This window comes from Gadus morhua, chromosome 9 (genome assembly GCF_902167405.1).
Source record: "Gadus morhua chromosome 9, gadMor3.0, whole genome shotgun sequence".
Taxonomy (NCBI): Eukaryota; Metazoa; Chordata; class Actinopteri; order Gadiformes; family Gadidae; genus Gadus; species Gadus morhua.
Genome location: NC_044056.1, coordinates 179,633 through 195,000, shown reverse-complemented (window position 1 = coordinate 195,000; position 15,368 = coordinate 179,633). Strand labels below are relative to the sequence as shown.

Below are 15,368 nucleotides of genomic sequence, written 5' to 3'. Positions count from 1 at the left end.
GCATCCAGTAACACTAGAGAAGGGAGAGTTTTAGAAGAACATTGGAAAAAAAGACTGATTAAACCTAAAGGAAGTAACTACTGTCGGACAATCTGCCCATAGGGATCATTAAAGCAACTCAATCAATTCTGTGTGTTTATACATTCTGATATTAGTCTCCAGCGATCTGAACCAGCTAATATATTGGACGATGTCCTTTATACTAACAAAGCTCATTTGTATTCCATCAAGTTTAATGCATCATGTCGGCAATTGAAACTGCATGTATTCCAATTTGTAAAAAGAAAAGTCAGCTAAAGTAAGACCCTATTACAACGGTTTGTTTCCAAAACAACGATGGTGCTATTGGGACCGGACAGCTACGGGCTTCACGACTGAACTCTTACTGACGTTCCTTAAAGAGCTGATCCACTTCAGGCCTGAGGCTAAGCTGAGGACCAGGACAGGAGTCTGTCTCTTCATGTGCATGAGATCCAAGAAGCTCCACCAAGCAGGGCCCCTAGTGAAGGGTCAGCGGGTTCCTGAAACCAAGAGCTCCTGCTACGGGCTCACCGCTGGGACACCCGAGCTCCTGGCCGGGGCTTTCAGAACCGGACATGGCCCTGACAAGCAACCGATACCCACTGGGCATGGTTGGCCAGGCTGCCCCCCGCGCGCGCACACGCACATACACACACACACACACACACACACACACACACACACACACACACACACACACACACACGTTTGGGTTAAAAAAATTGAAATACCCTTATCTTAGCTGATACCATTTCTGTTCGCTGAACGTAGAACAGTGTCTGATTCAAGCAACCGAGAGGGCAGAACAGGGAGCATCTTTGTCTCCACTTCCTGTCGGGAGAAGACGCAGATAGAAGTATGCCCGGCTACTCAGATTGCAGCCGAACACCTGGAAGTGTAAATGTGATCCCAGGGGTTTGCTCGCGTATCAGTTATATCAACACAAGCGTTTAGGAATAGCCTCTACATCGTCCCGGGGTTCCTTGTCTTCAGTGAGTTTCTTCCAGGGATAAGTGGGGAAGAAGATTTGTTTCAGGTTACCATGTTGAACACTAACCCAGTGAAGCTACATGAAGAGCACCAGAAGATAGCTTTGGCTCATCCTGGTTCAAAGTCAGACTATTTAAATGACCTTAGTTCCTGTAGAATGAGACTAACCACATAGCAAGGTAACACAGGGGAGTCCACAGTGCATCCATGGGTTGGACTCCAGACCACGAGGTCCAGCACTGCTGTGGGAACTAATAAGCACTTCAAACATTGTTCTGCTTCATTTCATTGTAGCACCGCATTGCCTTTTCCTCTCCTGTCCAAGTTTAACAGGCCATCCGTCTTTCTCTGTGACTGTTGCTAGGGGCGGTTGCTAGGGGCGGTCTGCATCTGTTGTCTGTACATCTCTGCAGTGCCGTTAAAAGCTTCCTGGCTGGCTTGATCATCACATATCGGGACATACAGTATGCGACGTCCTACTGAACTATCAATGATCCCATGACATTTCCTCTTTAGCTTTTGCACTGCAGGAAAGACGACATTCATGATTTGGATTTTATGAGCAAGAGTGAATAAATTGTTCACAATTCACATTACTAGCTGGAACACTAGAACAATGAACGGCTTTGTTGGACATGGAGCCTTTGACAGCGGGGGGGAAGAGACGCAGATTGATATTATATTAAACGGCATTCAGTGGCTGCCACCGACATCATGCAGCATCATGCGGGTCCAACAATAGAAACGCATGCGCCCAGACGAGCACAGCCTGCCCCGCCCCCGGGACCGCGCCCCGCCCCCGGGACTGCGCCGCTGAGCATAGCGTCACAGGATAAGCGGGGGAATGTGTGCATCTGGGTGTTTGGCAGCCCTTCCTCCGTGTGACAGTTCCAGGCGGTTCCTTGACATTTACAGTGGCATGAATCTCCTCTTCCCATGATCTCCGGCTCCCAGGCCTCTGGCATGCAGTCTCACTTCAACCCCTAAACCATATGCTCACCGCCCCACTGTGAGCCCCGGTGGAAGACAAACGGCATCAATAATACTACTGCTTTTCTTGACTGCAGCGTCTGCCCTCTAACCTGCAGTTAGCCCTGGAGGTGTCCTGATTCAACCAGCTAACCCTAACCCCGATTCAACCAGCCAACCCTAACCCCGATTCAACCAGCCAACCCCAACCCCGATTCAACCAGCCAACCCTAACCCCGATTCAACCAGCTAACCCTAACCCCGATTCAACCAGCTAACCCTAACCCCGATTCAACCAGCTAACGCTAACCCCGATTCAACCAGCTAACCCTAACCCCGATTCAACCAGCCAACCCTAACCCCGATTCAACCAGCCAACCCTAACCCCGATTCAACCAGCCAACCCTAACCCAGATTCAACCCGCCAACCCTAACCCCGATTCAACCAGCTAACCCTAACCCCGATTCAACCAGCTAACCCTAACCCCGATTCAACCAGCTAACCCTAACCCCGATTCAACCAGCTAACCCTAACCCCGATTCAACCAGCTAACCCTAACCCCGATTCAACCAGCTAACCCTAACCCCGATTCAACCAGCTAAACCTAACCCCGATTCAACCAGCTAACCCTAACCCTAACCCCGATTCAACCAGCTAACCCCGATTCAACCAGCTAACCCTAACCCCGATTCAACCAGCTAACCCTAACCCCAATTCAACCAGCTAACCCTAACCCCGATTCAACCAGCTAACCCTAACCCCGATTCAAAAAAATACTGCCAAGGAGGCAGTGATGAGGGCGATACGGTCAGCAATCAATTGCAACTGGACATTAACTGGCTGGTGGAAGAAGATGGGCAGGTCCTAGCTGGAGGCATGTGCACGCTCAGAATCAAACTATAAGTAGAAATGCTATTCAGAGGCACCCAGATATTCAGTAACACAAAGTCAAATGTACACACGTACACACACACACAAATGGTCAAGTCAAGGTTATTGATCTGAAAGCCTGGCTATGTTTTAGACAGTCAGCTGATTTTCCAGAAGCCAGACTGACCGAAAGCAGGACGGACAGATAGAGACAAAAGAGACAAAGGATGGACAGATGCAGAGAGTAAGAGAGCCTTGAATACAGCTAGCGGGGGAAAGGGCTTTAGTTTGGTTTGTTTGGTTTCGAGCTTTTCAATTGATTAGAAAATCTTCCAAAGACAATTGAGTGAATTAGCTCATAGACAAACGTGACATAAAAAGGAAATTCAGTGTCCTTCTGATCGAAAGCAAAATAAATCGTCTTAAAGTGGACACAGTGTGCAAGCGTCCACATTACTTTGAAGAAGCATTAAAGATCATGCCAAACCAAGCAGCAGAGATATCAAGAGAGAAGTGACACCCATCCGTGTGTGAGAGCTGAATCGTGCGTGAGGGCTGAATTGTGTGTGAGAGATGAGTCGTGCGTGAGGGCTGGATCGTGCGATTCAGGCGACCAACAGCACCAGTTTGAGGGTTAGCACAGGGAAAGGCTTACACTGTTTAGCAGTGGATAAGGTAGGATATAAATCATAAAGGCAACAATCACGTTAACCTTTAATTATATAATTATAGCAACTAACTATTGAATTAAGCTGCTGAGAACCCTAGCCGTATTCTGAGTGTACTGCGATGATTCCCAGACACAAAAACACAGTAATTGTATGTATAAATTGTATGTTATACTTGTGCTATCATGACTGTTTTCCTTCTATCTGGCTAAGCGGCGTTTGGGTGGCATTACTGCGGATCTCGGTACGCAGAACTACGGGCTTGGCCGTTGACTTCGTGGGCATTTGGGCCCCGTCCACACGAAGCCGATTTCATGGCGAAACTGCAAAGGTCTTGTACGGTTCGGCCTTCCGTCCACACGAAGCCGGCGAATCCGCTGACCGAAACCGCAAACTTCTGAAACCACCCTCGGAGGTGGTTTCAAATCTATCCGGTTTCGTTTTGGTTTCGTGTGGACGCCTGAAACCGACTGAAACCGCAAACCATGACGTCATCGCCCCACCCCTCGACCTCCTAGCCAATGGCTCTTAAGCCCGCGGAGTCTCAGAAATCACAACAAAAAAGATGATGGCGGACTACAGGCTTGTAATCGTTCTGCAGCATATCATGTCCCTTGTTGGGTTGCTAAGCCATTATTTATTGAGAATCTAGTTCGCCATCGTAGAAGAGCTGTTTGTTTGTGTTGCTAGTGGTTCGGGGGGCAGCCTTTATGCACATGCTCGCCTCTTCTTCTTCTGGATTTGTGTACCAGAAGCAGCACCACTTATGGGCCTGGAATGTTTACTACAGCGTTTCTACAGATCTATCCGGTTTCGCTTGGCTTCGTCTTTACGGAGATACTTCGAAACCGGATAGATCGAAACCGTAACGGTTTCGCCCGTTTCGGCTTCGTGTGGACGGGGCCTTGATCTTGCGTCTTGTTTATCTTGGTGGCCCTCATCGGGCCAGACCCCAAGAGTTGGAAAGAGGAAGAAAAGAGTTGAAAGATCTTCATAATGAACAAAGTAATATTGTATTATTTTTCTTTAAACCTTCATTTGGAGAAATGTGATTTCTTTCTTTCCAGCCAATATTATTTCAACATATCATTTTAGCTCACTGAATAAAAAGGTGATTTATTTCAAGTGACACAGGGTGAAAATGCACAGAAACCATAAATTCACTTGTACAGAAAAAGTCCCAAAGACATACACAGACGCCGAGCACCATGAGGAGCCGAATGTAGGGAGAGAGAGAGAGAGAGAGAGAGAGAGAGAGAGAGAGAGAGAGAGAGAGAGAGAGAGAGAGAGAGAGAGAGAGAGAGAGAGAGAGAGAGAGAGAGAGAGAGAGAGAGAGAGAGAGAGAGAGAGAGAGAGAGAGAGAGAGAGAGAGAGAGAGAGAGAGAGAGCTGTGACCTACTTGCTAAGCTCATCTCGAGCATCCATGCTTCCAAGTGAGGATGCTACCACACACACACACACACACACACACACACACACACACACACACACACACACACACACACACACACACACACACACACACACACACACACACACACACACACACACACACACACTCCAATAAAAAATAAAAAGCTGACCCCATCCTTCCATTTGACTGACAACCCTACAAGACGATCCTTTAAAGAGACACACACATACAACTTCGGCCCGCATGAGGAGGAAGGGCATGGGGGGGTTGTTGGTGAGGGTGTGTGTGTTTGGAGGGGGGTGAGGGGGGGTAGAGGGCCAGAGCAGCCTGCCGGTGGGTGGTAGTGAAACTTGAGATGGGAGCCTTGATAGGGAGCACTCCGTTGCTATGGGAGACCGGGGTAAGGGGAGGGAGGGGGTCTGGTTGCTATGCAGTTGACGGATCGGAGCGCGCTCTCTGTCTCTGTGTCTGTGTCTGTGTGTGTGTGTGTGTGTGTGTGTGTGTGTGTGTGTGTGTGTGTGTGTGTGTGTGTGTGTGTGTGTGTGTGTGTGTGTGTGTGTGTGTAAAGAAGAAGAAAAAACAATGCTGCCATTTAACATAAAAAGACGACTAGAGAAAGACAGAGAGCTATTATGATATTCTCAAAGACTTCAAAGTCCTCTGCATGCTGATTACTTCTGCCATGCCCACTGCTCTTCAAATGAAACAGCAGAAGTACAGACCTACATAGCCCCCTATTCAGCAGGGCACCAATGCACGTTGTTTGGATTCAGTGGAGTTTGATTGACTTGAGCTCATACAAAGCAATTTTACCATAGAAACATAATCCAGGTGTATACAAGGCAGACTTGTACATAGCTTGTATGCTTAGGTACTAAGGAGTAAACAAAAGAGTGATCTTCAGCCCAGACGGTTCTTCCCTGTTGATCTCCATGTCAGAGCGCAGGGGTCTCAGTGTTGCCAGGAAGTCTGGATGGACCAGGGGCTGAATGTAATGGAGGAACGCGTCGGCAGGGTCTCTTAGCATCAGGGCAGCTCCGGGAGAGTGCATCCATTATTACTGACCAAATTAAAAACACCATCTTTTGGCTTTTCTGATAAACTGTGGTGCTGACAGACTGGAGCCTCAGACTGAAGCCAAGAGACACAGATATTATAAAAAAGGTACAGAGAAAGAGAGAGAGAGCGAGGGTGAGATATCAAGACGGAGATAGAGAGAAAGCAAGTGGAGCAACCTCAGTTTAAGAAACATACGTAGCTATAAAAGATGAATGGATGCCATTTCAAGTGTAAATGTCTGTTCCACTCTATGCATCATAGAACTGTCTCTATGCACCATATACCTTTTTGGGCTCAATCAATCCATGACCAACTTTTACACAATAGAATGTACAGCATTATCGTACCGGCCAAAGGCTTGAGATAAGTCCTCCTCATTCTTTTGTGTTTGTGAATCCACTTTTAAAAAGACTGTGTGAATAAAGACTCAGGGATAAAATGTATTATTAATCTCATTTAAAATATCAATACAGTAAGCGTGGGAGAAAGAAGCAAGAATAAGGGCAAGCGAGAGTGAAATAGCGAGAGCGATCAAGACTTGAAGGGAGAATGAGAGAGAGTGTGAACCAGAAAGAAAACAGGGACTAGGGAATGAAAGTGAGCGAGAGCGGAAAAGTGAGGGGCGAGGGAGTGAGTGAGTGAGTGCACGGTCAGAGTGATGGGGAGGCCCAGCGACAGTGCATGCCTTAAATAGCTGGCTACTGTAACATGGTGCAGGAGAAACACTCCTGGCTCTCTCTGTGTGTGTGTGTGTGTGTGTGTGTGTGTGTGTGTGTGTGTGTGTGTGTGTGTGTGTGTGTGTGTGTGTGTGTGTGTGTGTGTGTGTGTGTGTGTGTGTGTGTGTGTGTGTGTGTGTGTGTGTGTGTGTGTGTGTGTGTGTGTCCACCTCTGGAACAGCCAATCACAGGACTCGTCAGAGGACCACGTGACCTTTGCTCGTCCAAGTCGGTAGATTGGTCCGGACCAGAATATTGACTGCACACATGGTCTCCTTTGGCCACCAACAGATTAACTACTGAGCTGAGAATGAATAAGGTAATTGGCCAGGTTTCAATGGGTATTTGCACTACTGAATAGGTAGTGATGGCTGACAAAACTGTGATTGTCGCCCAGGGTTATTGAACTACAGGCCAGAGTTAAGAAGCCATTTCAGTGCAAGATACTGAATCCAAGTGACAAAGAGTAGTGTACGGCTCGGCTCGCAATACATCCGACCACGTGATCTGTTTGTGTTTCTACAACCTGCCGTTCTGTGAAAACCGATACGGTAGCTTAGCCAGCTTTAGCCGCAACGCTAATTAATCAACGCCGATACCAAAGCCTCTTATTAATGCTCGACAGGCCTCACACAATCATGGCACGCCAGGAGAAGCTGCGGCTTGGCGAGGCCATTGTGGGAGCAGTGAAACGGCACCAGGATTAAGCCTGGCACTGGTTTTAGCGGGGATCAGGCCTTGCCTTCGAAATGAGTTACAATTGATTTACGTTTCCTTCACTACCGTTTTGTCCAATATGTACCCGTTAATAGGTAGGGCCCTCCCACTGCCATGGTAAGGGCATTTGCAGGTCAATAGGCCAAACACTAATGATGTGAATACATTAATGTGTGCTTTTTATTTGGCCATTAAAGTCAAATTCTTAATTTGGCCCACAACCATTAGCTGACAAAACGATTCAGGTGAGGGAGTCCCACTGGCGTATTGAGAGAGAAGTTACGCAAGCATGGTTTCCCCGCCATTTATATGCAGTCCCATTGAAGATCTAAACAGTCAAGTTATCATCCTTATACCCTGTACCAACAGGGTATAATAGGAGTGGCACAAGGCCTTGGTGCTGGGTTAATGGAGGACATTGATGATGCATGCAGCTGGTGTCCACGGCAACTCTCTTTTTTCAGAGATTTTTTGAAAAAGAAAGATTGTCTGGGTTAATCCCTTCTCGTGCGCCATTCTTTGTCCAAAAGATTATAACCTTGCACTCTCTCCATCTGGTTTTTGGTGGCTTTTTCTTTTTCGTTTTTTCTCCCTATATCATCCGTCTTCGCACTTAAATCACATAAATGTCTCAAATACAGTCCGTTGAGCCTTATGTTGGATAAAAACAAAGGGCCGTTGCATGTTTTGCAGGGAGTCGACAGCCGATAGGACGGCCACAAGAGGGAGGGGTGCGGAGAGGAGAGGGAGCGCGACAGTGAGGGGATCCATCAGAGAAGAAAATGACTGAGACAGGGAAGAAGCGGATAAGAGACGGGTAGAAACTTGGCCAGGCATTGAAGTAGGACAGAGAGAGTGAGAGAGTAGTGGCCGGGACAAGGACAAACATTGCCCTTGCGGAAAGGGGATTGCTAATTTCACCACAGGCCGCCCGGTTTAAACAAGGTGAATTATTGATACAAAGGAAGGCACTGAGGTGCTCCAAAAGGACACCTGGTCCCAGCCCCGATGACATCACCGAAGAACAGCCCGGGAGATGGCATAAACGAAGGTTTATTAGGGCAGCATCGAAATGGGAGCAGTGGCAAAATACGATGTTAATCATGACCTGAATACAGCTCTGCCCCACAGAGAGAGGGCGAGAGACAGAGAGATTGTATAAGAGCTTGTTCAGAAATAGCACGTCATCCTTGCATCTGTGGAGGACAAGCAACATCCGAAGGAAGTAAGCCAGAAGGAAAAGAGTAAGAGAGAGGCATGGGATGGACTGAAGCACTTACATTTTGAACCTCGTAACCCCAGTTTGTATGGGTTAGAGTTGGAAAGGGAAGCAAATAAGCCGAGTGAAGATGGGCGCACCTCAAACAATACCATGTCAGCATCTCGTTGACTGCTACGTCGCACCATTCAACCACAGCTTTGTCCGTTTGCCATGGTTTGTTTAATTAGTTACATGGAGAACATAATGGCAACCATGTGCAAAAGTGCTATAGTACAGTAGTAGTAAATATTGATACAGGCAACAGAAGGTGGATTACGACCACAGGACTTTAAAGCCACTACGGAGGCTGGCTATTTTCTCAAGGGCTTGTCACTCTGTCATCCAGCTGTGATTTAACAAAGGTAATCCGAGAGGCTCCTTATCTGAGGGGAGACTCAGGGTCCAGGCACCGAGTGTTGTCCCTCACATCCAACTCTTAGCAACATTCTCCGTTTGGACTAAACCCCCATCTGTTCCCCGTCACCGTGCTACACTTAATTTAAAACCAGGTCAAGATCCCTTTTTCTGGTACACACTACATTCTTAGCGGCCGGTCTACCTTTCACACGCGCACAAAGGCTTTCTGCTCCGTATAGCCAGCACTACGGGTTAGGGTTAACCCTAACCCAGCACTACGGGGTCAACATCCATGGATGAGTTTGCAAGAATTAGCTGGGAACACTGTGACACTGTATTTGTGAGACCGCTAGGTGAGTGCATGACAGCTACAGAACGAGATACAACACACACACGAGAGAGAGAGAGAGAGAGAGAGAGAGAGAGAGAGAGAGAGAGAGAGAGAGAGAGAGAGAGAGAGAGAGAGAGAGAGAGAGAGAGAGAGAGAGAGAGAGAGAGAGAGAGAGAGAGAGAGAGAGAGAGAGACCAGGGTAGATTGAAGAAGCGGGCGAGAGAAAGCAGACAGACGGATGCTATTATTAAAAAAGAAGTGATTAGATGATTAGAGAAGAGAGAAATGTCAGGACTCACCCTCAGGGTCTCAATGACCAGGTCCCGTGCTTCCAGCTCTCCCTCCATGATGCTCAGCAAGGTGAGGAGCTCTGGTTTGCTCAGACTGTCCATGTTGAACTCACATTTCTGAAAGAACACAAGACACACAGGGTTATAGCTGGAGATAACATGATGGTAAAACGGGTTGGTAAATACATCATTGTAAACAAAATGGCGGTTTACATTGTGCCATTGAGGTAGACGGAAAAGGTCAACAGCATAGTCATAAAGATGGTCTTCAAAAGATTGGGATATAACAGTTCAGTTACTAAATCTAAAAACATGTGATTTGCCAACATGTCAAGTCTGAATCTCAGTGTCCTTTTACATCTCAGCATTGCTATAGCAAAATGGAGTTGTCTAGTTGTAGACGAGTATTTAAAAAATAAAATAAAATACTCCACCAAGCTTTTAAAATTCTCACAAAATTATGCCTAACACACACACACTGGATGGCTATATGCAAATTTACTTTTGACGTGTGTAAATGTGTGTAAACACACTCCTCAGTTTCAAACTGGTCCCATTAAGTCCAACAATCAAAAACCATGCGGCAACGGGTATCATTCTACCTTGAGGCTTATTTTCTCCAATTAGTCCACATTTAGCCAGGTCATTAGCCTCCGTTTTGGCTAGCAGAGGCTGCAGGGCATGCCAGTGCAGATGAATAATTGGGATTGACCAGACCACTTTCCACAGCGCCTTATATAAATTAAACGTTTTTTTGCATCTACTTGTAAAAAGATGGGAGAAAAAAACTGCATCTCACTCTCTAGTATGCGTTGTAAATTGCAGGAAAGCCCAACTTCCATCGACACCATCAGATTTACAAATAAGGATCTATGTTGCTAAACAAAACATCTGGGGTGCAGCTCGTTTTCAGGGTTCCATCTTGCATCCTTTCAGTCACATTCCCAGACATTGTGACTGAAGAGCTGGTCGGCATTCCGAGAGCCAGTGTCGGAATGTCGTGTTCATAAACAGTAAACGCCATTGTGTTCGTTCAACGCATAGAGACGAGGAATACGGTGAAATTCTTACATGGTCTGTTGAAAAAAGTTAAATGGGAGTGGGAGGAGGACTTGGAGGTTCACAGCATGTCCCAGAACCCCACGCTAATCAGATGTTCACAGTAGAGCTTGGTGACACATTCGTTTCTTGGGGCCGTTCCTCGACACCATCTGCTGCAATAACTTGGACACAGCCATCCTTATTCTTCTTGTGTAATATCTAGGACGCCTGTCATCGGATAGATAGTACTGTAAAACCTAGATCAACACAAAGCAGCAATCCAACAAAAGGGAAAATCTCTCTCTCTCGATCACAGGTTTCCACCAGAAATATGTAAACCTTCAACTCCTGCAGATGATCGGTTGCCTGTAGGGATTGACGTCTGATGTGTGACCCATCTATGATCCATCCTGAAAGACGTCCATCTCTAAAGGCCTCACTGGAGCGGCCATGAGCCCAATGTGTCTTGTTGAGAGTGATCCATCGAGACCCAGGGGAGAGGGGTTAATACAGACCTGGGAGATGGTCTCCCTGAGATGGAGAAAGACTTCCTGAAGGTTAATGGTGGTTTAGGGTTAGGGTTAGGGTTATTTCATGTGAGATGGAGAAGGGCTTCATGAAGATTATTGGTGTTTTTCTGATGTTTTGGTATGAATAGTTTGAAATTGAATAGTGTCACATGTAAAAATGACTGAGGATAAATCAAGCTACCCCAATGCAGATTTTTCAAGTAAATGTGACTTAAGAATGCTTATTTTACAGGCCAATATCATTAGAGGTAGAACTCTGACGTCAAATCTGAGAAGCGGTTTCCAAGGACAGATTCATAGACTCAAGGCCGACCAATCGATTTTCACAGCCTGTTCCCAGAAACCCTTTCACCGTATAGGCCTTTCAGAGAATCACAGTGGAGAATCTAGCTTCTCAGTACCCAATCTCTTCTGTCCGGTCATGTGAACATGGTGTCAATGTGTGATAATGTTACAAGCCAAACCAGACACAGATAAACAGACACTCAAAATATGGCAAAGCGATGAAGTTACAAAGCTGTCATAAAAAAAAGTTGGAAAAGGCTTGTCTCTATTCTCCTATCATGGGATCCATTAGCCCAATATACATCACTTGGCAGGCTTCTGTCCCACATCCCAAATTAAATTACAAGGGCCAGGGCACTGCCTGCAATCCTCCAACCGACCTCGCGGACAAAAGTGTTTTGACTGTATTTACTAGCAGGTCATGATACAGAGAGTTGCATAATATATTTCTGCTAATAAAGGCTGATTTACATTCAAGTGATGCTATTTTTCCGACCAAAATTAAGTGATTGAAATTAAATAAAAATATTCCACTGAATGACTTGTCAGATTGCAAATGATCTTTTCAATATAATAAGGTATCATACTTAAACCAATTGATCTCCCCACTGGTTAAATCCCAGTCTGTCAGGTCTGTGAAGGAAGGCCAGGGGGAACTGAGCTGCAGCGGGCATTTAATTGACCTTTAGCCCCTTGACCCCTCTTGAGGACTAAGTTGAGAGGTCATCCAGTTATTTGGACTAGAGAGCGCCCTCCTCTCGGCTCACACATGTTCCCCTAGGAATCAATAGGAGGTGCTGCAAAGAGCAAAGAGCTTCATCAAGCAGCCTTTGGCAAGACTGGCTGGTGATACGAAGAGCAGAAGGCCAAGACGTAGCTTGTAGCTCGGTGGCTGCACAGCACCTGTTAGCGTTAAAGCTAATCGCTAAACACAAACTCTGCCTGGCAGGGAAAGAGCAGCGAGCGTGCTCAGTGGGACACTGAGCTGTCACAGTACTCCCTGCAATGCCCGCTGAGTCACTGAAATTAAGACCAATTTAGAAAGGTGTCCAGTGAGCAGACCACCCCCTCCTCTTACCCTACAGCTCACACTACCCCCATCCAACCATACACTGGCTCTGCCTGCCCCCCCCCCCCCCACACACACACAAACCCCCCTTCACTCATCAATCAATATTGCCTCCCAACACACACACACACACACACACACACACACACACACACACACACACACACACACACACACACACACACACACACACACACACACACACACACACACACACACACACACACACACACACACACACTCCATAGGCTAGCCCTTGAATCTCTCAATCTACCGTGGTCCATCTCTGGAACTAAATGTTACCCTGGTCTTTCTAGCCAAGAATACCTCGCCTGAACACCATATGCTGCCTGGTCTACTTTTCTAGATTTGGAAACTTGGCCATATTAATGTTAATAGTACATGACGGGAATCAAGACACAGTGCGGTTCACTATGGTTAAGAGGCTAGCAGGATGTTGCCAGTTTTGCACGGATAATTAAACTAGGCCCATTGCAATGGACATGGAAGGATTTGGCCGGTTTAAACCCCCTACACCCCACTCCCGGCGGCGAGGCAACAGATTGATTAATTTGCCCAGAGGGGTGGCAAGCTGGTGTCCTCCTGGTACATATGTTGCACCCTGCAAAAATGTCTAGCGTTGGAGATCATAACTAACTGTGTGTGAACAGACCAATCTCAATCCCGATTAATGTTCACATAGTCCGCGTTGGCTGGATAAGATTGTGATCTACACCTCTGGGCATAAAAAACGGAGACGTTATAATGGTAACCATATATCGTTATACCGGACCCATAACAAGGGGTCATTGGAAAATAAGGGACATAAACAATCAGTCCATAATGAGGACTATTCTGAAGCCAAATAATAGTTATGGGGCCAATAGTCTTTAAATTGATATTGTAAGGAAAACATACTCAATCCATCACCATCTTTGGTGATGGATTGGTCTCCCTATGTCTCTCTATGAAGCAGATGGACGTATCGAAACAAAAGTAAATATAAACACGTTTTATGATTATAATAAGCAGATCGTCCGACGACGGCCACCCGGCGGGTCCCGTGATGATAAAGAACGGGCTAACGCTCCATTGATACGGGCTACGCTTCGGCGGTTCGCCGACTCAAACAGCACAAGAACACATCCGACTGGAGAGATATCAGAGCACGGATTTAACAATAGGACCCCTAAAATAACCACCGGATAACAGAAGCACCGCATGTCATCTCGACTGGTTGTAAACCTCTGTTTCCGACATTTCCATATCGCCACACATTGTTCCTCCGGGATTAGGTCGGCGGCTGCTCGTCGCCTCGCAAGCCGACGCGCTTCTGGGAAACAGATGCGCGCTATTAGCTCCTGTTTTCCTGGCGTATCTCTACATCAGGGTGATCTACAGCCCTGACAAGCGATTGTATTTTATCTCACTCTCTCTCTCACGCATACACACAGACACACACGAAAATGTCTCACCGCGTCCACACTTCCCATCGCCGTTGTCGCCAGCGTTTGTATTGAAGGAGGTTGCTCCCCGCTTGCTCCCTCCGACGCCATCTTCGTACTGTCGCGGTCTGCTTGAGTGAGGGCACCACACACGCAACATAGAACCGCGCATTCGGTGATGGTTAACTATTGCGCTGCTGAGAGCGAGTCACCCACGGCCGCGGTCGCCCATTACAACAAAAAAGGAGCTGGTTATAGACTACATGTAAGCCAGTAGAGCGGGCCTCACAGGTTGTTCTGGCTAAGAGATGTTGTTGGTGAGTAGGCGGGGTCCGAGGCGTATCCAGAGGCGTATCCAGAGGCGCCCCCCCCCCCCCCCCCCCCCCCCCCCCCCCACATACACACACACCCCCACCCACCCCCAGTGCTCTCTCCCTAACCGAAATGAGGTGTACAGCAACTGAGTGACAACGGCATTTGTCGAGACGAGCTGCCAGGGCCATAGCTCCATCCTATTTTTGTCTGTTACTCAGCCCACCTTTTAACAATCCCCCTGAAAACGAGCCTATTTATCGTGGCATTTACAAGCGGACATCTTCATGTATGAATAGGCCTATATGTCTATAGTCAACAAGGAGCGGTTCTAAAATAAGATAAACTTTAAATCATTCCCTGAAGGAAATTGTCCATTGTGATGACATGTAACAGCTACGATAGCCTTCTATTTGCTTCATTTGTTAAGTGGAGTAGTACAGCGAACCGAGCTCTCTCTCTGCCATGATGTATATCATTTAGGATTAGTGGATACCAGGGCAATGGATTTATTTAGTTGCTATTTGGGTTAACCATTGCTAGGACATAATCCACTATTGGCGATGACAGCAAAGCCATGTTTCCATACGATTGCAACACATTCAACCCGGTCTGGAGTTTGGAACGGTGGTTAGCTTATTATCATGTTACCACTTTCAGAACAACACATGTTTATGGAGAAGACAGTCAGCAATTCTTCATTTTGATGGAAAAGGATCTACTACACACATAGGCCTGTCCTAACACAACCTCACGTTAGAGATGCTCTCGAATTGAAACAGATAGGCCCAGAGATAGTCTGTTACAGATTCAGACTTGTTCCCCTGCAGCCCCCCTGTGTTGTCATACAGGCTGACTCATTCTCATAATTATAAAGTGCCCGCATCAGACCTCGTTTTGTAATTGTCGAGGCGCCGGCCTTTTTGGAGATTTTCTACGAAGTAGGAACTACTATAAAGAAAACAAGCCCTACATTTTTTCAAGGAAAGTGTCTCACCCCTTGTGACATGAGAAGACTGGTT

The 15,368-nt window shown here is 46.8% G+C and overlaps 1 protein-coding gene across 1 annotated transcript in view; it reads right to left on the bottom strand.

Moving 5' to 3' along the window:
• The window catches only part of cttnbp2 (cortactin binding protein 2), a 50,466-nt gene extending 36,082 nt beyond the window's left edge, over positions 1 to 14,384 (bottom strand). The window contains exons 1-2 of the mRNA XM_030366295.1: positions 14,065 to 14,384; positions 9,674 to 9,781 (exon numbers count right to left, since the gene is read on the bottom strand). Of these exons, the coding sequence (XP_030222155.1) occupies positions 9,674 to 9,781; positions 14,065 to 14,145 (189 nt within the window). The 5' untranslated portion in view covers positions 14,146 to 14,384. The remainder of the gene's footprint in view (positions 1 to 9,673; positions 9,782 to 14,064) is intronic.
• Positions 14,385 to 15,368: the final 984 nt, after the last annotated feature.